The 20,476-nt window shown below is 50.8% G+C and overlaps 3 protein-coding genes across 12 annotated transcripts; 2 read left to right on the top strand and 1 right to left on the bottom strand.

Annotated features, from left to right (window-relative positions):
* Positions 1-320: 320 nt before the first annotated feature.
* Positions 321-20,467, bottom strand: RASL12 (RAS like family 12). Of its 9 annotated transcripts, none has more exons than XR_007206476.1 (9): positions 19,808-20,467; positions 13,817-13,933; positions 13,658-13,714; positions 12,527-12,600; positions 12,253-12,443; positions 9,331-9,467; positions 8,340-8,427; positions 3,710-7,348; positions 321-684 (listed from the first exon to the last, which is right to left on the bottom strand). XR_007206476.1 is itself a non-coding variant. In XM_048317207.1 (8 exons), exons 2-8 carry the CDS (start codon positions 13,923-13,925, stop codon positions 7,273-7,275), a joined length of 732 nt encoding a protein of 243 aa, XP_048173164.1. In that variant the 5' UTR covers positions 13,926-13,933; positions 19,808-20,467; the 3' UTR covers positions 3,495-7,272. The 9 variants fall into 9 exon arrangements, 5 of the variants coding, with proteins under 5 accessions (XP_048173164.1, XP_048173161.1, XP_048173165.1 ...); XR_007206475.1 differs by lacking the exon at positions 321-684 and having other exon boundaries at positions 3,495-3,949; positions 5,843-7,348; XR_007206474.1 differs by lacking the exon at positions 321-684 and having other exon boundaries at positions 3,495-5,982; positions 7,099-7,348.
* SLC51B (solute carrier family 51 subunit beta) lies at positions 3,799-10,098 on the top strand. 2 transcript variants are annotated; one of them, XM_048317210.1, is made up of 6 exons: positions 3,799-3,886; positions 7,303-7,402; positions 8,071-8,211; positions 8,633-8,723; positions 9,474-9,730; positions 9,932-10,098. In XM_048317210.1, the coding sequence occupies exons 2-5, from the start codon at positions 7,363-7,365 to the stop codon at positions 9,691-9,693; spliced, it is 492 nt and encodes a 163-aa protein (XP_048173167.1). In that variant the 5' UTR covers positions 3,799-3,886; positions 7,303-7,362; the 3' UTR covers positions 9,694-9,730; positions 9,932-10,098. The 2 variants fall into 2 exon arrangements, with proteins under 2 accessions (XP_048173167.1, XP_048173166.1); XM_048317209.1 differs by having other exon boundaries at positions 9,474-10,098.
* Positions 16,338-18,200, top strand: KBTBD13 (kelch repeat and BTB domain containing 13). Its single transcript, XM_048317192.1, has one exon. The coding sequence runs from the start codon at positions 16,439-16,441 to the stop codon at positions 17,819-17,821; it is 1,383 nt and encodes a 460-aa protein (XP_048173149.1). The 5' UTR covers positions 16,338-16,438; the 3' UTR covers positions 17,822-18,200.
* Positions 20,468-20,476: the final 9 nt, after the last annotated feature.

Raw genomic sequence — 20,476 nt, 5'->3', positions numbered from 1 at the left:
AGCCCCACAGTGTTGATGCTCCTGGGTGGTGTCACCCATGGCCCCTTAACCCCGACCAGGAGTTGTCCGTGCTGCCTCATTGTGAAGATAACACAGAAAAACGTCAGGAACTGAAAGGGGTGTTGACCCCACAGCCACTGATCTGGCCCTGACAGCATTTGAAAAACAGATTTTAGTTTCCGCCACCATGGACAGCTTCATTTTAACAGTGACAGTAACTCAAAGAATGTTTTCTTGTAAACTATGGGGTCAGAATCACCACTTAAATAACTGTTTCCTCCCGTAACATAAGTATGAAAATATTTTATCATTCTGCTAAGTACATTCTTTCCCCCCATGGGAAGATGGTTTATTTGTGTAGCTTTTAAAGTAAATCACATACACAAATTCCCTGCACATCTAAATCACAGTCTATCCTACAATCTTTGACACTAGGAATTTCTGCAACATGGAGTGTAAGAATCTGTAAATGTCCTATATGCCAGTGAAAAGATGTAAATTACTTGGAAAATGGATGGCAGAATTTTATGTCAGATACATGAGGGAAGGGTCCAAAAAAAAAAAGTGAAATTTTGTGCCATACTAAGCAGTGCTGTGTATATTCCTTCCCTTTTTCATGTCTGTTGGTCCATCATTAGGGTTTTCCTCTCTCAGACATTGAAGATGTCACTGTCTCCAGTGGTGCTAATAAAGAGAAAGTAATGAAAGATTGCTGTTACAGGTAAAAAAAAAGATTCAGGCCATCCTAACTGGGATGCTTACATTCCTGCACCCTGAGAAAAGGAGAATATACTACCAAATACTGAGGTAATTTCCTAATCAGTATGTAAAAATCAAATGCTCAAAAAACCTTAAAATTCTCTATTACCTGGAGAGTCCCATGAAAATCCTTGGTTTAGTCACAGGCAGGACACTTCAACTCTGGTCACCTCATCTCAGTGCATAAATGAAAGGTTATAGTAAAAATAAATAAAAATATAAACAAGAGGCTAGCAATGATGAGGGAATGGCTTGTGCTTGAGAAGAGATTAAAGCTCCCAGAGTGGTTCATGCTGGAAAGTGGATTGGAAAGAAGGGAAAGCGAACAGTCTGACTTATCATAAACAGGGAACAATTCGTCATTGCACAATAACTAAGTAATTACAGGCATTCATGGCTGTCAAGCCCCAAACGAGAGGAGCAGTGTTCAGCGCAGAGTGTAATTTCAGGCCTTATCTCAGATGGTGAAAAATGTGATCTCATAATATCTGAGAAATACTCGGGGTTTCCAGAGGCAGTGAGGGCAATTGCTGGAAGAACGGCTGGAAGGAGACATTCTGTGTGGTGACAGCAAATACCAGTTCTCTGAGGTCTTGGGTGAAGCCCTGGATTTATCACCAACACATCAGAAAGGCCAGGGATGTACATGTGTGTCTGGATTGCCCAAAAGTTGTGAGTTTGAACCCAGGATCCAGCTGCTCGGTGTTAATTTCCAGGTATCAGATCCAGGCACTGAACATGTCCTTAATGCCATGTGTAGAGTTTTACCCGCTGCTCCTCCAGGACTTAAGCCCTGGAGATGGATTCTCACTTCTGGCTGTAGTTAACGCTCCTAGAAATGCTGTAACTCCATGCTGAGCTTTTGCCAGACTTACGCATGAAGTAATTAATGTTTCATTTGCAGTGAGTTTTTGAAGTGGACTTAAATTCCCTCCAGTACACTTGCTCCCACGTAATTCATCCTTGGCTCTGATACGACACCACAGTTCAAACACATTATGGCTGTTATTCATTATTATGCCTTTGACACAGTGTTTGGGAATTTTAACTGAAGATTTATTTTGATATAAATTTTTTCAGAATGAAAGCAACTATCTGATTATTTCACAAAAAAAAAAAAAATCTGGCTTTCCTGCTGCATTTGTACTCTGCTTTTGTACATGGAAAGAAAAAAAAAAAAACCAACCCTGAATGTTTAGTTATTCTGTAACCAGGCATTTCAGGTTAAAGACACTGAAGGGATCAAAAAAGATAAGCAAAATTAAAACACCAAGGTCAGACAAATTCTTCCCAAGAGTAGTGAAGACAAATACGAGGAGGAAATAGAACACGAATCAGATCTTATCTCCACTTTGCTTCCTGGCCAAAGACGCTGAAAGTGTCTCCAAGAAGTAAAAAGATATCTCCCATTAACCAGTGCCAGTGTTGTCAGGGGAGACACAAAATCAAATACTCATACCCTTGCTGGAGAGGAGCACTCCTGAGCATGTTTGTGGTTCTCTGGAAAAGGAGAGGATTACTGGGAACACGAGCCAACTCTCACCAGTGGTGAACTGGTTTTATTTCCATGCTGAATCCTAAATGTAGCACCTACCTGCGTCCTGACCCTAGACAGATATACATCAAACCATGTAGAAAATTGAGATGAAAAGGAACCTTCTGGGGCTTTGCAGTCACCATCCTTATGTTACAGTCACCCCTTCACAATGGCCAGTGTCTCCATCCCTCTACTTAGAAATTTTTCTGCAGGGGCCAGGTGTCTTCTTTGCACAGGAGGATTTTATTGTGAGATCACTTACTGTCCTGTCCCTGTACCTTTTCCCTGGCAACAAAATGCTCACAAGGATGCCAGAAAAGTGTTCCCCACGGTGGTGGCACTTTTAGAAAGATCCAATTGGAATCGAGAAGGAAAGACAGTACAATTTACTATGCGGTGGGACGTCCTGGCTGGACATGCCTCCAGCAGCAGGGAGAAGCTCCTGTTTCCTGGGGGATGCATTTCTGAGCTCTCATCCAATCGCTGCCAGGCTGAGGCTGAGCAGTGAGACATCTCTGTTTGGGGAGCACACGTCTGCTGGGTGAGATTTCACAGGGGCTGCCTGGGGAAACTGATTGGATATGAGATGGGATTCAAAGGGTTAATCACACAAGAACAAAGCTTCAATGCCAAAGATCATAGAATCATAGAATGGCCTGGGTTGGAAGGGACCATAAAGATCATCTTGTTCCAACCCTTGCCATGGGCAGGGACACCTTCCACTAGACCAGATTGCTTCAAGCCCTGTCCAACGTGGCCTTGAACACTTTATTTCAAGCTGAAAACCACCAAGAACAGAACAAACATAAGGATACCACGCCCACCATCTCAGTTTAGCTGGAGCTAACCAGTGCTACCTCTGTGTCCCAAGCCCACATCTCTCTTGCTTTGCAGTGTGCAGCTCCATCCATGAATCAGGTAGTTCAGGGAGGAGGAATCCTCCTTTCCCAGTGTGGCTGGCACAAAAATCGGAGCCTCTTAGCAGACTATTGACTTAGCCAGGCATTGACAGTACCTGTGAAACGGGGATGGCAAAATCTCTGACAGGTGCTTCATGCTTTGCCTGCAAAGTTGATTGCTCTGGTAAGATGCTCTGACAGCCTTAGAATGGTCATTCATTGAAAAAAAGAATTAAAAAAAAGGATAATATCTGCTTTATCAGGACATGCTTCCTGTGTGCAGTGAGGACTGAGCCAAGCAGAGTGAACATTATCATTTATTTTAACTGCAGGGTAACTTATTACTGAGTGTCATTCTACTCAGCATGCTCTTTTAATACTGATTATGCCAATAACTTGAGCAAATAAACTGGAAGTTGCTACAGCTCATTCTTTGGCAAAAGGTCATTCACCTCGTGCTGTAAATGGTCCCACTAAAGAGGTGTGTTTTTTCAGGGGCTGGAGTGTACCTCACCTGTTGAACTGGCCTTCACACATGACTCAGGAGCAGAATGAATCACAGCTCGTAGCATACCCAGAGCAGGAGCACAGGGAACCTTGTATTACCACAGTGCTCGGAGGAGATGTCTTCGGATGACAGGGCTTAAAGAAGAAATGTAGCTTCCTCCCTGCTGGGAACTGCGCGTTTCTGGTGAGTTAGCGGAGATTAACGGGCATTCCTGCTGCACTGGCTGCTGGGTTAATTTATAGCTATCTGTAAAGAAAGGCTTATTTATTTATTCCAGTTAGAAGGCTTGAATCCTTGAAAATTTTAAATGAAGGCAGACTTTTTAAGAAGAGACTGTCTGAATGGCAAGTAAAAAGCAGGCTGGGATAACTCCTGCATATAAAAGCAGTGAAAGGAAAATATGTAATATAACTCGGATTTGCTCTTTAGCTTTTTACTTTACAGAGGTTAAAAAATAGCACAGACTGCCTTCTTGCCTTAGTATTTTAAATACTAAACATTTTTCTTGTGTTCCTTAATAGAACTCAGTCCTTAATGTGCCTTTATAAACCACAGCATCCATTTGCATGGCTGTGGTGTGACGTATATATATCCTCTATGAATCCCAAAGACAGGACATCCCACTTTAAGACTGTATTTGGAATAACTGACCCATTTTCATGCTATCAGCTAAGATAAGATAACCACCAGAGAAAGAGTCTGGATGGCAAGAGGAGACTACTTTAGAAAGACTGGGATAGTCTAAATGCATTGTCCCATATAGTGTAGTGAGTTTTGAGTACGGAGCCCAGAGGGACATTATCATCTTAACAGAAGCTGTACTTGATGGTATTTCCAAAAGATTTTTCCCCATCTTTACGTACACCAGTATAATATGTATCTAAAGACTTCTCATTTGCAGAATGAGGGCAACATGTGTCTTGGTGAGCAGCCATGAATATCAGACCTGACAAAACCCACTATCGAAAGCACGGGGTGGTTTCAGAGCACCACGTGCTGTGCCCTGACTGGAAAGAGTCCACGTGCAGCTGGGGATGTGTGTGTTCCCATGTTCCCACATGGCACAGCCCCCTTGCTGGATTATGCCAACCTTTAGAGCACCCATCCCTCAGGTCTGCCTTCTGCATGTGATAGGTCTCAGATCTCCAAGGGCTCCCATTATGAGAAAGGATTTTACCATTTAAGTGCTGGGATCAATGCATAGAGCAAAAAGCAGTCACTTGCCATTTTTCTGTAATTTCTGTAATTTAATTTTTCTGTAATTTCTTGAGATTTCACTGAATGCTACCAAAGTCCACAGATCCTCAGGAGGATTTGAAATAGCATCAGTGAGTGACTCTTTGTTCCTGAAATACACAACACCATACAGATTTTGAAGCTTTTGGTATGAAAATCCCATTTGCAAAAAGAAAGAAATTACAAAAATGTTCAGGTGTCAATATAAATTCAAAGTAACACAGGTAAAATGTTTCTTGAGAGGTAGTGGGTTCTTTGTTCTTTCTGCCTCCTTCCATATGAGTATAAAATGCATGAGCTCTCTCCCATTTGAGCTTCCTGTGTTGTACCCAAGATGGGAAGCAACCTCAAAAGGGTCTTGGGTGTCTTCAGAGGGATAGGAGACCAAAGTGCACACTTGGAGTTGCAGAGGCCTGGATCAAAGGGCTTATCCCTGTCCATCAGCAGGCAGAGTTACTGCTGAGATGTGCAGGCAGGGGAGCAATGGGGAAGAACATCCCCACACTCTCCCAGCTCGTCTCGTGGAGCAGTACTTGCCCAGGCTGGGATGTGGGCAGCAGGGCAGGGCAGCTGTCTGGAGGAGGCTGGAGGAGATGGCTTTAACAATCTCTTCCAGGCTGGAAGATCCAAACTCCTCAGAGCATTTCCAGTCCAACTGTGGGAGTCACTGTTTCCTTACTGAGGAAATTGGTGGTTTAGGCAGAATCCTGGATCCTGCTCAGACTCCACTGGAGTAGACACACTGACCTGAGAACACTTTGTTTTGTAGCTTTGATGAAACTAATTTGGTTAGTGTGATTTAGATGTAAGAGATCTGTAAAATAACAGTAGTTTCCCTGAAAGTATTTTACCTAAATGTCCTGTTAATGCTCAATAAATGTCCATTCTGCTGCTGTGTTGTACCTGCAAAGTTCTGGCCTCCAATGTGTGGAAAGATTTGGCAGTTGGTCACTACTTTATGAAGTAGTGAAGTACTTCCAGCAGCTTTCCAGCATCCCTGCAGTGCATAGACACCAGGAGGTAGCCCACAACTTATGAAACACCTAAGGGGAAAATCAGCAACATTCTTGTCAAATATTCCTGTTCGGGCGAATGATTACTCAGAAGCCTTGCACTGCAAGATTTAACACATTCAAGTGCCACTTCTTATTAGGGTGTAGCTGACTTGTAACTTATTTGCATTGGCATCAAGATTTTATTTCCTCCTTTGTAAGGGGTGATCCATGTGAATAAGCTAAAGGTTACCTGGACAGGAAGGTAATTGGCACACCTAACTGCGGGGAGCAGCTTTACCCATATTTTCTGTAATACAAAGTGGACCACATATTTGAGAGTCCCCTCCTCAAAGAATTGCTAGCAGGTGGTTTTCTGGCAGCAGGGAGCAAGCCTGCATGCCTGGTTAGCTATAAAATGTGAACTTTGAATTGTGAAGACATTGAGAAGGGGGGGAAAATAGTAGCAATCATTAGGTCTATAACCGAAGGGACAAGTGCTTCCCTGAGGAGTCAGCAACAGCATTGTTGACACGCCTGGCACAGTGGAACATGCTTGTGAACAAGTTTCAGACAGCACCAGGCCACACAGCAAAGGCAGGTAAAAGTTGAGAGTATCAGACTGTCATAAAAGTCTCCATATAATAATTAATGGCCTGTGGGGCCAGAATGTCTGAGGGACATGTGTGTTGTGGTGTCGTTGACCTTCCAGTGGGTGATGGCCAGCGAGCAGTGGGCTGGGTAGAGCCATCTCAATGTCTCACCAACTCACAATGGACAGCCAGGAACCCCTGCTCAGGGCAGGTCCCTTCAAAGGAGGCTGAAGAACTGATTTGGATAAGCAGCCATAAAAGTTGGATTAATGCCACTGACAAATGAGGGACTAAAGGTCAAGGAGGACTTTCTGTTTCCCTGAGGGATGGGAGACACTGTATGCTCAATGGCAAGCCAGCCTTGCCTCCTCTTGGAGCTAAGCCTTCCATTTCCTCATCTCCACACCCTTATTCTGCCATCCATGGGTTGGCAACAGATAGCCACATGCAAAGTATGTATTCTCTAAGGATTAAGGCAGGGGAGCAAGCAGGGAAGCTTAGTTAGTTGGGGAGGGGCTGGCTTGCAGCAGCTGAGCTCACATCTGTACAGGTTCACCTCGGCAAGGGGTCCAACCTCAGGCAGCAGACGCTGTGCCAGACTCCCTCTGCGATCACCTTGGTGGCTCCAGGGATTTCTGCACCCTGTCGTGGCAGCTCAGACTCACATTCACAGGAGGAAACAGATGCCAAAGTACGTGAGATCCTCCCTCTGAATAGAGCTGGAGTAGGAGGGCAATCAGGGTCTTTCTCAACTCCTTAGTTTCTCTGTCTTTCTCAGGCATCTCCACACTGAAGAAACACCGTGAAGGCGTGATCCATCCCACCTGCATATACAAATATGAAGTTCTTGTGGATAATCCCATTTTTCCTGCTGCAAGGTAGAGTCTTGGCTTAAAGGACAGTGTTGTGGGTAAAGTAGGTCACATGTGCAAAGACCTTAACTTTCTGGAAATACAGTTTCTTTATTTCTATGGGGCTATTTTCCTCAGTATACACCAGCAGCAGTCTGGCTGAGCCATGGGAAAAGTTGCACCCCAGTTCCAGAACTTGGTGTCATTCCCATCTGCACTCTGTATGTCCTCTGCTTGGGGTTGGCCACACTTACATGTTGGTTTCTTTGCAGACATTTAAGCTTTTCTGATAAAAAATGCTAGAGTCTAGCTGTGTTTACAAGCCAGCCTGATAAATAGGAATTTATTGCTGGAGGACTGCAGTCCAGAGTCAGATTTCCAGGACTGGTCTTGACAACGCAACTCTCTGGTGAATTGTGGCACTCAGAGCTGCCTCTCAGTGGAGGGAACTGGGGAAAGTGGAAAGGCCCTATCAGCATCCTGGGGTCTTTGCAGCCATGGTGCCCCACCATAATGGGTTCTGCAGCCAAAATCACTCTCCGCTATTCAGTGCATGAGATCAGGCTGTGCACTCAGGTCTGCATTCTGCCTGCTTGGAGAGACGTGCTGGGCAACCCTGCAAGTGAAGGGGAAGGTCACTTGCAGTCTGAAGGGCTGCAGTGAGTGACCATTGCATCTTTCTCTTTCCTCCACAGCTGAGGCAGAGCACAAGTACCTCCCGACCACCCTGGCCAGCACACACGTGTACGAGCACACACCAGGCAATGCTACCCTTCCACTGGGCTTGGAACTGGAACAGCTGGAGGAGCTGCTCTGGTTCTTCCGCAGAGAAGACCGTAAGTCCCATTGGTGTTCCCGGTCTGAGACACAGTCCTTGGCTGTTAACTTTCCTGCTTAACAGAGATGCCTGACGGCATTACCTGAGGAGGTGATTTACCGCAGACACACAAACCCTCAGTCTCACCTCTGGAAGAAGCAGGCCATAGGTGAAGACAGGCAGGAGGCTTTGCTGAGATAGTGTCTCTGGGGTTCAGCCTCTTTCCAGGCAGAGCCTGCCAAGAGAGCAAAGGTCTCTTGTGATTTTGGCAGGGTGAGGGAGCAGATTGACATAGCAGCAGGTCAGTGCCATGAGGATCAACTTCAAAGCCACAAAAATCAAGGACAGAACATCCTGGATGCCCTCAGGAAACACCTGGCCAGGCTCTGTGGGTCACACTGTGCTGTGCCTACTAACCCTGCCTCTCTGCTTTCCCTCAGCCTCAACATGGAATTACTCTGTCCTTGCGCTTTCCCTCGCAACCATGATTTTGGGTCTTGTTCTTCTGACCATTAACATTGTGCGAAACAGGTGAGTCAGGAAAATTTGAGAATCTTCTGGTGTGTGGTGGTGCCCTGAAATCCTCACAGGCAGACAGACACAGGGGTTTGGCGGGGCGGGACAAACCCTAAGTGATGAGGAGAAAAGCAAAGACAAACTCCCTTTGAACCATTTTTTGTTATAAAACCTTGTCTGATGCCTTCTCTGTTTGTGTCACTTGGAACAAGCCCCTTCCCTTCTCTGAGTCCTGGATCCAGTAAAGGTCTGCACAGCTCTGCCCAGCCCAGCAAGGCTGCTGGGAGGGAAGTGATGATAACTATGCTGTGATGTGCTTTCCCCTAAGTACAGGGGCTCTGGAGCAGGACTCCCAGCCTTTCTCCATCCACATCCCCACACTGTTCCCCTGTTGCTGCACAACCCCACAGCTGAGGAGCAACTCACTGTTTGCTACTGTACGAAAACTTAGCTCTGTGTCAGAGCTGCTGTCTTCAGACCAAGAAAAGAGCTAATGCTACGAGCCTGCCTCGCACTCCCTCTAGTGATGGCTGGCTGTGTGCTGCTCCTGACATCAGGAGCTGGGTGCTCTCGAAGTGTGAATCCCACAGCTGTGTGTGCTCAAACACTTCAGAGCTCTTACCTGTCAGCGTTTGCCCATAAGCAGCTGGCGTGTTCCAGGAACATGGTGCAAACTGACGGCTGTGACCATCACCAGGGTAGGTGCCCTCAGATGTGGGCTGGGCTTGCTGCTTCACTCCATGTGTCCTTGTGCCTTCCCTGCAGGAAAAGGAAGATCCTCGCGAATGGAGAAGCAGCACAAACCACACAGCAGGTTGACCTGGATGCCAAGCAAGCCCTGGTGCCTGTGCAGGAATACAGCCCGGCCGAGCCGCAAAAGCAGGAGCCAGGGCCCCAGGACCGGAGACCAGGGGACGTGACAGTCCAGTGGAAGGACGGGACTGTCACGTCCCTGTACACGGAGATGTCTGAGGAGGCCATATAGTGGCAGCTGAAGTCAGCCCATTTAGGCCTTAAGAAAGGTATCGGAAGGTCTCAGTTCATAGGGATGGAAGTTTAAAAATGCAGTTTAGCCTGGGAAAAGAGAAGAGTGAAACAAGAAAGCAGCAGAGTTGCACCTGCAGGAGGGGCCCTGGGCTCAGCTCCTGCCTGGCTGGTGTTCCCCCATTGCTCTCGGCTGCTTCCAGCCTTCCCTCCAGTGCCAACTTCATCTTCTTCCTCAGGTGCTGCAAACAAGAGGGAGCTGAGCCAGGGAAGGAGGTGGGAAGCTTGGCGTGCAGTCAGGCAGGGTAACCACCCTCACTTCCCATCAGCAACACTGAAGCTGAGGCATTTTTATTCTTTTCAGAATCATCTTTATTAAAATACTTTCCAAAGTGGTTGATCAAAATGCTGTATCGAATCTCTCTATCAGTAAGATCATATATAAATATATATATATATATATGGCTATATGTACAAATATACACATGGATATTTTACTCTGCAAAGTAACTGCAACTCCAGGGAGAAGCAGAACATTTAACCTGATAGAGCACCTGAAACCAAACACCCAGCCCTTGGCCCTGGCTTGGGCACAGGTAGAGCCTGGTCTGCTCCAGGATTCCCTTTGTGTCCTTTGCTGGGCACATAGAAGCCATTAAATAATTTAGGACATTATTGGAAATATACCAGTCTTTTAAACAAAGGCTTTTCAGACCATGTCCTCATCAGCAAAGCATCTCCTTGCATAGCCTCTGGAAAGGGATGCCATAGTGTAAAAAGTTGATTAAAAAAGCAGCAATTTTGGTGTGACTTAGCTTGATGTGTGGGTATCAGTTTCAGGCTACCTGAGGCCTTTAAGCAGCTGAAACAGTATCGGCACCTTTTTTATCTGGATTTAAAAAAAAATAAAAATTCCTCCTACTTAATGCTCAGTCGGGGACCTGTGGGATGAATGAGATGGGTGCCTCCATGCCGGATTAATGATTAATTCCCCCTTCCTGGGCTCCTGTAGCTGTGTGCCAGGTGCCCAAGCTGGCTGGGGGCTGTGGGGATGGCCCTTACCCTCCCAATGGTATCCACAGCTCTGGCTCCTTTGGGAGCTTCTGCATCCTCATGGAAAACTGAGCTGGCCCCGGTACCAGTGGCAGGACAGGGTGCAAACACCACAGCAGCACTGGGCAGGGGCAGGCAGAACAATGCCACAGCCCATGTAGGACCCTTGGCACCCTGCCTGCTTGCCAGGTTGCCACTGCTGGCTTTGCCCCGACACGGAGTCTGGGGCCGCCATCTGCCAGTGGCTGCTGCAGTGCCTGTGAGTCCATCATGGAAAATCTCACCCCCTGCGGAGCTGGGGGGATGGATGAGAGTGTCTCTCAACCCTCTCTGCAGCCCACAGGGATGTGTCCTAAAATATCTTGAAGCCTTTCAGCAGGGTGAGTGTGGGAGCCTTCCTTTTGCTCTGAGCCCGCGAGGACTTGATGGTGACCAGCTTGGCCTGGGCCACTGAGGGGATCTCCTTGTAGTTGACGGTGGAGAGGGTGTTGAAGGTGCAGGTGGCCAAGCTGTGGTGGGTGGGCAGGGCCACCGGCGTGGCCACGGGTGGGCAGGGCCGCTCCTCGGAGATGAAGAGTGGCCGCAGGTTCCACTCAGCCTGGCGCCGCACCTCCCGCACGGCCTCGTGGAAGACGTGCTGCACCCGGGCGAAGTCCTGGCATGCCGACACCTCATGGAAAAGGCACCCAAACCGGCTGGCGAGGGACATCCCCTCTGCTGAGGGCACCTGCCTGGTGAGAGGGGAGCAGATGGGTGCAAGATCCCTTGGGGCATGGCAGCCACCCAAAAAGGGTGCAGGCAACAGATCCTGCATCCCATGCCTGATTCCCAAAGAGCATCAGGGTAGCACCTGCCCACCCCTGCCCTAGGACAAACAGGTACATGAATCCAAAAGACTTTTGCCTTTCCCAAAATCCCAGAGTAACGGTCTCTTTGTGTCCTCGGGGAATCACACAGCTTCCCTTTCAGGGATGTGTTCCAGGGACCTGGGGGAGGGTGTGAGGGCAGTGCACTGGGAAGCAGGGAGGAGGAGATGGGGCAGGTCCTTGCTGTGGGGAGGGGGATACCTCCATCCTGGGAGCACAGGGGTTTCAGCAATGCACGTGACTCAGGGACCCATGGGACCACAGAGCAGCACAAAAGGCCAGAAAAACGTACCAGGCACATCCAGTCCTGGCAGTGCGGCTGGGACTAGAGGGCTCCAAGGAAAGGAAGGGCACGTCCAGAGGGGCTCCTCTGGCTCAAGCCCTCCCAGGGATGGTGATGTTGCCTCACCACTCAGCCAAAAAACATCCCACTAAAAATACCAACGGGCTCAAAATAAACACATCACTGCTTGGGCAGGAGAGCAGAAACTTCGGGGATGTGGGAGGATGTTGCAAATACTAATGGGGATGGAAATACTCGTAAAGAAATTGGATTTGGGTTTTGCATCCCAGCTGGAGGGATGGGGGATCCGTGAGCTCTCTCCCACGGGGAACAGGCAGCTTTACCACGTGCCCGATACCTGTACTGCTCCATGTCCAGTTTGTTTCCCAGCAGGAGCACGGGGCAGCGGCACTGGCAGCCCTGTGCATGCACGGCGAGGACCTCGAGGTAGCGCTGGCAGCCCTCAAAGCTCTTCCTGTCGTCAATGCTGTAGACAACAAGGAAGGCGCTGGCCCAGCACAGGTAGCGCTCGCTGTTCCCAGGGCCATCCTGGGGGTGAGAGGAGCAGCTGAGCCACGGTCCAGTCATGGTCCAGCCTTGGTCCAGCTGGTCATCACCCCCCAGTGCCTCACCTGGTCAGCTGTGTCCATCACCTTCAACAGCACAGGCTGCTGGTCCACCAGCTCCTCCGAGGAGTAGGTGTCCTCTGCAAGGAGAAGGGTGGTTGTGAGGATGGGGTGGCACATCCTGTCTTCTTCAAAGCCAAGCAAAGCCCGGGATGCTTGGCATACCATGGAAAAATTTCAGCTCTGATGAGGAGCATCCTCCACCAATGCCTCCCACCTTACTCCTCCCATTATTTTGAGGGACTGGTGGTGATGTTGCTGGGCAAGCCTGGCTAGGAGCGCGTATTTCTCCCCATGTGCTGCAAGCATGGGCTTGCGTGGGAGAAGGAGGGAGAAGAAGGAGCTTGGCACAACAATCCCTGCACCTAGGGCTAGGCCCTTATCTAAAATCCACAGCCTGGTGAGATAAAGTGAGCTGGGGGCTTGACATGGGACTGTTTCCCAATAAATCAAGCAAGAGGAGCAGTCCTTTCTTTTGGAAGGAGGCCAGGCGGGGAGAGCCATTCAGCCATTCCCTCAGGAGAAAGATGCTTTCTTTGGGCTGGCTTTTAACGGATGTGTTTCGGAAAGGTTTTGACGTGGGAAGATGAAACCACATTCCCAAAAATATCCAAGGAAGAAAGTATTTATCCTTCTTTCTAAGAGTCACTGAATTATTAGGGGCTGGAGTTGGTTCGTGGACAAGGTCCATATCTTCCTAATGTCCCCGATAAATCATTTATGGTTCTTCCCCACAGCCTGGAGTCAGGCCTAGGAAAATTGTTATTAATTACTCAAGTGAGTGGAAAAAAAATGCCCAGAACTGCTCGCTGCAAAACTCAGCCCGAGGGTTGCCTGCTGTGCACCCATCCTCACTCCCTCAGCCCAACAGACATGAGATGGTCCTCAAAGAGCCCAAAGAATTCAGCTTTTGGGTTTTTTAGGGGGCGATGCAAGGAGCCAACATTCCCAGTGGGACATGCCCCCAGAGAGGGCGCTGCTTTCACCTCTGTTTTCACAGACAGTTTTGGGTCAAATCCAGCCCTTCTTGTTTTTTATATAATTTTGGGTGAGGGTTTTTTTGTTCCCCTTACATGCCAGTTCATGGGAAACGCAGGAGATGGGAAGGATGCTCCATGGGATGAGAACGTGTCTTACCCAAGTTGGGATCATATTCGCTGATGAACCTCTTGGTTAGAAACTTCACGGTCAGAGCTGCAGGGGGTGAAAGAGGCAGGTGAGGCAGGTGTCCCCTCACGGCACCCCGGCAGCTCCCCGATGCCCTGCCCTGCTCGTGGCTGTGGGTGCACATCTCACCTGACTTGCCGGCCCCTCTGCACCCCAGGACGGCCACGTTGCACTCAGGGAGGGGACTCTGGGGTGGCCGCTCGCCGCTGGCTCGGGGTTTGCCGAACATCGAGGACATCCTCGGTCCTGCGGGAGAGAGCGGGGGGACATAGAGCACCCGCTGCCATGCCGGATAGGGACCTTCTCACTGCCTGACTCGAGGGTGCCCCAGCCTGGGGAAGAGAAGGGCTCAGCAGCACCAGGGTGGGAGATCCCCTCTCTTCCATCCGCATCCTGGAGCCAGGCTGGCTGGCATCCTCATCCCACAGTGGCGGCCAGCACCCCACCCAAAGACAGGGACCCCCCAGCCTCCTGCCCACCCATCACACGCCAGAAAGAGAAGAGAAACGCAGCCTCCCACCTTAAAACCTACGGCCGGAGGGGACGTGGGGCTCTCCGGGAGCGCGGGGCTGGGGAAGCAGCGGCCCCTCCGCGGCCGGGGCTGGGATGAATGAGGCAGGCGGAGGCGAGCGCGGCTCCCGCTGCTCGGGCTCCAGCCAAACTCCTTGTAAGGAAAGCTGCCACGCCGCGGGGCAGGACATGCTGCCCCGGCCACCCCGAGGACGGTGCCCCCGGCAGGGCACACGCCAGCACCACGAGCTCCCCCGGCTTCGGGCAGGGACCCCCGAGCCCGAAGCCTGCCGTGCCTCGGCTCGGTGGCCACTTCGCCATGTCCCGGCACCTTCTTCAGCCCTCAGCTCCTCGCCGTGTCCCCAGTAAGCCCAAGCCTGGTCCCTCTGCCCTGGCTGAGGCTGGCGCACTCATCACACCTCCGGCCGGCAGGAGCAGCACCCGGAGCTGCCTGTCCTGCCACCCTGCCCACCACCTGCCCGGCTCCTTCGGATGCAATTAAGCACAGACACCTTCTGCTGCCGGCAGAGTCTTTCGAGGGAGAAAAATACTCTTTTCCCACCCAAAAGACTCAGTCCCAAGAGGAGAAGGGAGCCCGGGGAGTACTCACCAGTGCCCGCACCAATCCATCAGCCGGCACCCAGTGGCTCTGAGCCTGAGTAGGTGGCAGAGGCTGAAGTCAGCGTTGTCATGGCGATCACAGCCATTTGGGATAGGGCTTAACAGCCGGGACCACAGGATACGGCCCCTGGACCGGCCCCGAGGGACTGCGGGGAGGGGTCATAGCCGAGGCTGGAGAGCGAAGGCTGCTCCATGGCCATGCGGGGCTGCTGCACCCTTGGGAATATTGTCCGTTAATACAGGCAGGATATTTTTAAACCCTCCCAAAATAGTCTGGGAGTGTGGAAGTCCCTGCAAGCCCCAGGGATGGGGAGGATGGGGATCACAGGGATAACTCCCCTGTGGAAAGCAGAGCCCCTCTGAGGACCTCTGACCCCAGACTCCCTTTGGACACAGGTCTAGGGTGCTTAAAAGCAATTGGAACTAAACATGGTATTTTAAGCTGGGTATCCATGAGGATCAATTACAGCGGTCCAAGTGCAAAACTCTCCCCTTCTCCCTTAAACTCACACTTTTGGGGAAACCTGCTGGGGCCATGACCCTGAGGCAACAGCTTTGCCATCATGCACTGCCCTGGAAGTTTCCAGCTGCTGGGATGAGGAGGTTAAGGAGGGAGCAAAAAATAGACCTTCAACGGGATGGGCTGCTCAGGTTAAATGATTCATCAAAACCAAAACACCAGTTGAAAACTAATCACGGGTAGTGATGGGGAGATCCAGGAAGGAGGCCCCCAGGTGAGCCCTGTTGTCAGCCTTCCTTGGCACCCCACGGCAGAGGTGAAATGGGATTTCTAGCCAGAAAAAGCTGTGATTAACATACACAAACAAGTGATGTGCCACAAGTAACACTTTTCCTCACTGTCAGCCTGTGTGTCAGTAAAAAGGGGTTTATCTCTCCCCTCTGCCAGGTATTATAGGGAGCTGGGCAAGCCCTGAGGCCAGAGGGGAGGTTTTTTGGTTGCTGCACTTCCTTTTTCTCACCATGAGATCCCAGGTGAAGCACAGGCTGGCTTACGGCTCCTTGCAGCTGCCATGGATGTTGCAGATGCTGCTGTGGGGCAGGTCGCAAAGGAAGGTCTCTCCCTGCCCATGGCAACGCTTGAGGAAGAGCCAAGTCCCTTTCCCATGGCTGAGGTGGGTGGCAATGAGATTTGCTGATGTCGTTTACCTCCCTGGGCTGTAAACTCCATGTTTTAAGGGGAAAAAAATAGTGTGGCCATATGCTCTCCCCAGCAAGTGTGCTGCCCTCCCCAGGTTGGGGACTGTTCCTTTAGGGTACTACTAGGACGATGCCTGGAAGTGGAGAGAATAAAACCTGATTTCTCCTGAGTGGCTGGGCATACTCCATGGGATGATCCAGGCACCTCTGCCGTGCCCAGCACTGGCTGGTGACACTGGAACCCTGCCTGAGTTTGGGTGGGCAGCTGAGCCTGGCGGATACCTTTGAAGGGCCCCGGTCACAAGCTCAGCTATCTTTAGCCCAAGGTATTTATATTACAAGGCCGCTGGGCAGTGCAGCAAAGGCATCAAAGAGTGGAGAAGGCCGGAGGGGGCTGTACTGTGCACAAAGGGACATCGGGTGCTCCCCCACCCCTGAGAGCTGCTCAGGTCCCAGGAGAGAATGACCCCAGAGGAGGGAGGTTCCCAGGCAGGGCCCCCGGAGCGGGTGCGTATCAGGGTGGAGGAGCAGTCATTCTCGGTGGAGAAGACCTTGCTGGTGGAGAGCAGTGAGTACTTCCGTGCCCTCTTCCGCTCGGGCATGAGGGAGAGCACACAGGAGGAGATTGGGCTGGGAGAGCTGAGTGCAGCCGGGTTCCTCGCTATGCTGCGGGTGCTGGCGGGTGAGAGGCCCATCCTTGGCAGCGAGGAGACCTTCCAGGCAGTGGAATGTGCTGCCTTCCTGCAGGTGAAGCCCTTGGCCAAGTACTTGATCCACTCCATCAACTCTGACAACTGCATCCTGCTGTACCAAGCCGCTGCCATATTTGGCCTCCTGGATCTCTTCCACTGTGCTGCGCTCTACATCAGGGACAGCTACACTGAGCTGGAGGAGTACCTGGACTGCCTCTCTGATGACCTGCTGGCCTACGTGGAAGCCCTCCTACCCAGCACCTTTGTGGCAGTGGGAGCCCACACACCCACCTTCGAGTTCTTAGAGGACCTCTCCAGGACCATCTGCTACCTGGACGAGGAGACCAACACGTGGAGGACCCTCTCCTGCCTTCCACTGAGTGCCAGCACGTTCCTAGCCGGCATGGCAACCATGGATAATAAGATCTACATTGTAGGTGGCGTCTACGGAGCCAACAAGCAGGTGGTAGAGAGCAGCTTCTGCTATGATGCTGACACCAACGCCTGGAGCGAGTTCCCCAGCCCTCACCAGCTGCGCTACGACGTCAGGCTGGTGGGCCACGAGGGCTACCTCTATGCCATTGGTGGCGAGTATGAGAAGATCTCACTCAAGTCCGTGGAGAGGTACGACCTGGCCTCCAGCACCTGGACATTCGTCTCCGACCTGCCACAGCCGAGCACGGCAGCGCCCTGTGCCCAAGCCTTGGGGCAGATCTTTGTTTGCTTGTGGCAGCCACTGGACACCACTGTCATCTATGAGTATGAGACCCAGCAAGACGCGTGGCTTCCCGTCACCGAGCTCAAGCGGCACCAGAGCTACGGGCACTGCATGGTGGCCCATCGTGACAACCTCTACATCATGCGCAACGGCCCCTATGACGACTTCTTGCGTTGTGTCATCGACTGCTTCAACCTGAGATCGCGGCAGTGGAGCGCCCTGCCTGGGCAGTTCATGAACAGCAAGGGAGCCCTCTTCACCGCTGTCGTCAGGGGGGACACCATCTACACCGTCAACAAGATGCTGACGCTCCTCTACTCCGTGGAAGAGGAGACCTGGAAGCAGAAGAAGGAGCGGGCAGGTTTCCCACGCAGCGGCTCCCTGCAGACCTTCCTCCTGCGGCTGCCAAGACGTGACCATGACATCGCAACGTAGCTGATCCCCCATCCCATGTCAGGATGCTCTCCTTGCAAAGGCCTCAGCTCTGCACTCACTGCTCCCCTGGGCTCCTCTCCTCCTCCACGGAGCTGTGCTCAGGACCAGGGATGCATCATGTTGGACCTTGGAGGTGACATCAGACCCTGCCAGACGGAAAGGGCAGCTGCTGTCTGCCTCTTCCTGCCCTGCAGGGGCACAAAGTCCTGTCAGCCATGAGCTCACAAGCCAGCTGTGTGCAGGACATTGTGGCTTCTGCAGAGGACAGATACCACAGAGGTGCAAACATGGGATTTATTTATTCTGACTGCACTCTGAGGGTGTGCAGCATTCCACCTCCTCTCTGCCTCAATGAAAAATCATTCATTACATGCCAGAATTAAAAGGAAAACTATAGAAAAGCTTCTCATTACTGTGTTTTTCATTACTCTTAGGTTTGGGGTTTCTTTTCCCCCATGCTTCTGAAGGAAAATACCTCCTAACGGGGATCTATGTCAGGACTTGCTCCTGCCCCTGAATGCTTTTTCAGCTGCAGCTCAGTTTCAGAGCCATATGTGGGAGTGCGGTTCCCACGCAGCCCTGCACTCCCCTGGGAATTCTCCGTGGTTGCAGCAGGGCCCTGAGAGGAGGACGGGAGATGGGGAGTGAAGGAAAGCAGCTCCTGGGCATCAGGTGCTTAATGTGCCAAGGGTTTTCTGGGACCTGGGAACAATCCATCACCCCCCCAAGCCCCAGTGGGCTGGCAAGTGCTGGCTCTCACCGGAGACTCACCTGAGACAAGTCAGGGTCTTTTGAGGACATGGCAAAGCGTGGTAGTACAGAGGGTGCCAAAAGGAAAGGAGGGAGAGGTAGCAGCACCATTACATGGTGATACCAGGCTTTCAGAGCTCCACAGCCAGAGGAGCTGTTCCCATTAGATCCCACCACCCAGTGTTGAGGGTTGACAGCCCTCAAGACCAGCTCTGGGGATGGCTGGGGAGCACAGAGCTCCCCTCTGTGACCGTAGGGGCCAATGCAGCAGCAAACCCAGACCCCCGCTCAGCTCGCTTCCTATCCATGGGGCAGGCTTTGGGCTGCCTGTGCTGTCCAGGCTGGGAGGGAGCGGAAGGGAATACCAGCCAGAATGCTTCAAATACCTCCACTGCTGATCCTCGCCAAGTCTCAGCATTTTCAAAACAGTTCCCGCATTTGAGAATAAATCCACTCAATGCAACCGCAAATCAAAACAAACCAGAAAACCCCATCTTGCACCCACAGCCAGATGGAAAACCACTGGATGTGCCTTGTCCCCATTTGCTCTCTGCCACTGGGCCAGGCCACCACCCTGCTGTCACCCATGAGGGGACTGCTGCCGGTGGAGCTGCAGGTCTGGTGGTGGCAAGGGGGAGGCAGGGGACACCAATGGACCTGTCCCAGCTCTGCACTGTGGGCACTGTGAGCTGAGCAGCATTGCAGTCCCTGGATGGACTGTTACAGGAACCCATCAAATCAAATCATTGTCCCCTTCCCAGACAAAGCCAATTAACATTTCACATTGTCTTCTCCTGAGAGCAGCACATGGAAGAACATTGCTTTAAAACAATTTTAAGTTGAACAAACAGCTTAAACATCCATTAAAATAAAGCTAAAATAATTCTGTTACTAAAATATTTATGTTGGGCTTGTGTGGCCAACCCTAGACCACAAAACTTGGCAGGCTTACCTCTTCCCTCCATCTCTGACATCAAGTGATACAACCTCCTCCCCACCTCCACATACTGCTTTTTGACAGTTCAGGGGTTTACAAAGATATTTGTCAACAAAATGCAAAAGGTTTTAAGATTTTAAGTGTAGCACTTGAGGGAAAGCGTGAGTCTTGGCAGGCAGCTGACTATGGCACGGATGCTCCCAAGAGCCATTTGTTGCATCCATCAATCCAGGCTGTGATCCAGAAAGTAACACAAAATCATTTTAGATGCAAAGGGGGAAAAGAGATACATTTCTTACCTCTGCAAGAAACAATGATCCAGAACCAAACAAGCCACTAAGGAGGGCGAGAAGCTGCTCAGCCTTTGCACAGTGAGTTGGCGCTGCCAGTGTGCTTTGCTCCACCAGAATCCAGCACCACTGGCACCAGCACAGCACCCTTATCTTCCCCTTTCCATCCTCACGGTGTTTGCTCCGCCAAAGATCACAGTTCGAGGCGACGCGATCTGCCTAATCACAGTTTAACCTTTTGCAAGTCTCGTTTTTAAGGTGACATCATCTTGGCAAGGGGGAATGTAAGGAAAAGCTGTCTGTAGATGGACTTGCCTTATAAGGTCCGTATCAAAAATAAAAGCTTGTATAACCAAGGGAAAGCAGGAGGAAAAACAGGGCTGGGAGGTCAGCCTGTGAGCTCCCCAGGAATATCTGCCTAGGACATACAAGGTGCTGCATTTTCCATTTCAATGCCATTAAAGAAGAGCAGGAATAAAGCATCCTTGGGGATGGATGGGTCAACTCCCCCAAAACCTGGATGCCAAGTTTCCTTGTTGCATCCAGGCAAGAATGAAGGCAGCCATGGAGAGCTATACCTTCCTGTTGTTGTCTGGCACCCACCTGGAGATCCAGGGAGAAGGGACATGGTGTTTTACCTTGATGGCAGTATACTGAGCTGCGAGATTGTTTGGAAGG

This window comes from Corvus hawaiiensis, chromosome 13 (assembly GCF_020740725.1).
Source record: "Corvus hawaiiensis isolate bCorHaw1 chromosome 13, bCorHaw1.pri.cur, whole genome shotgun sequence".
Taxonomy (NCBI): Eukaryota; Metazoa; Chordata; class Aves; order Passeriformes; family Corvidae; genus Corvus; species Corvus hawaiiensis.
This window is presented reverse-complemented; position numbering and strand designations above follow the sequence as displayed.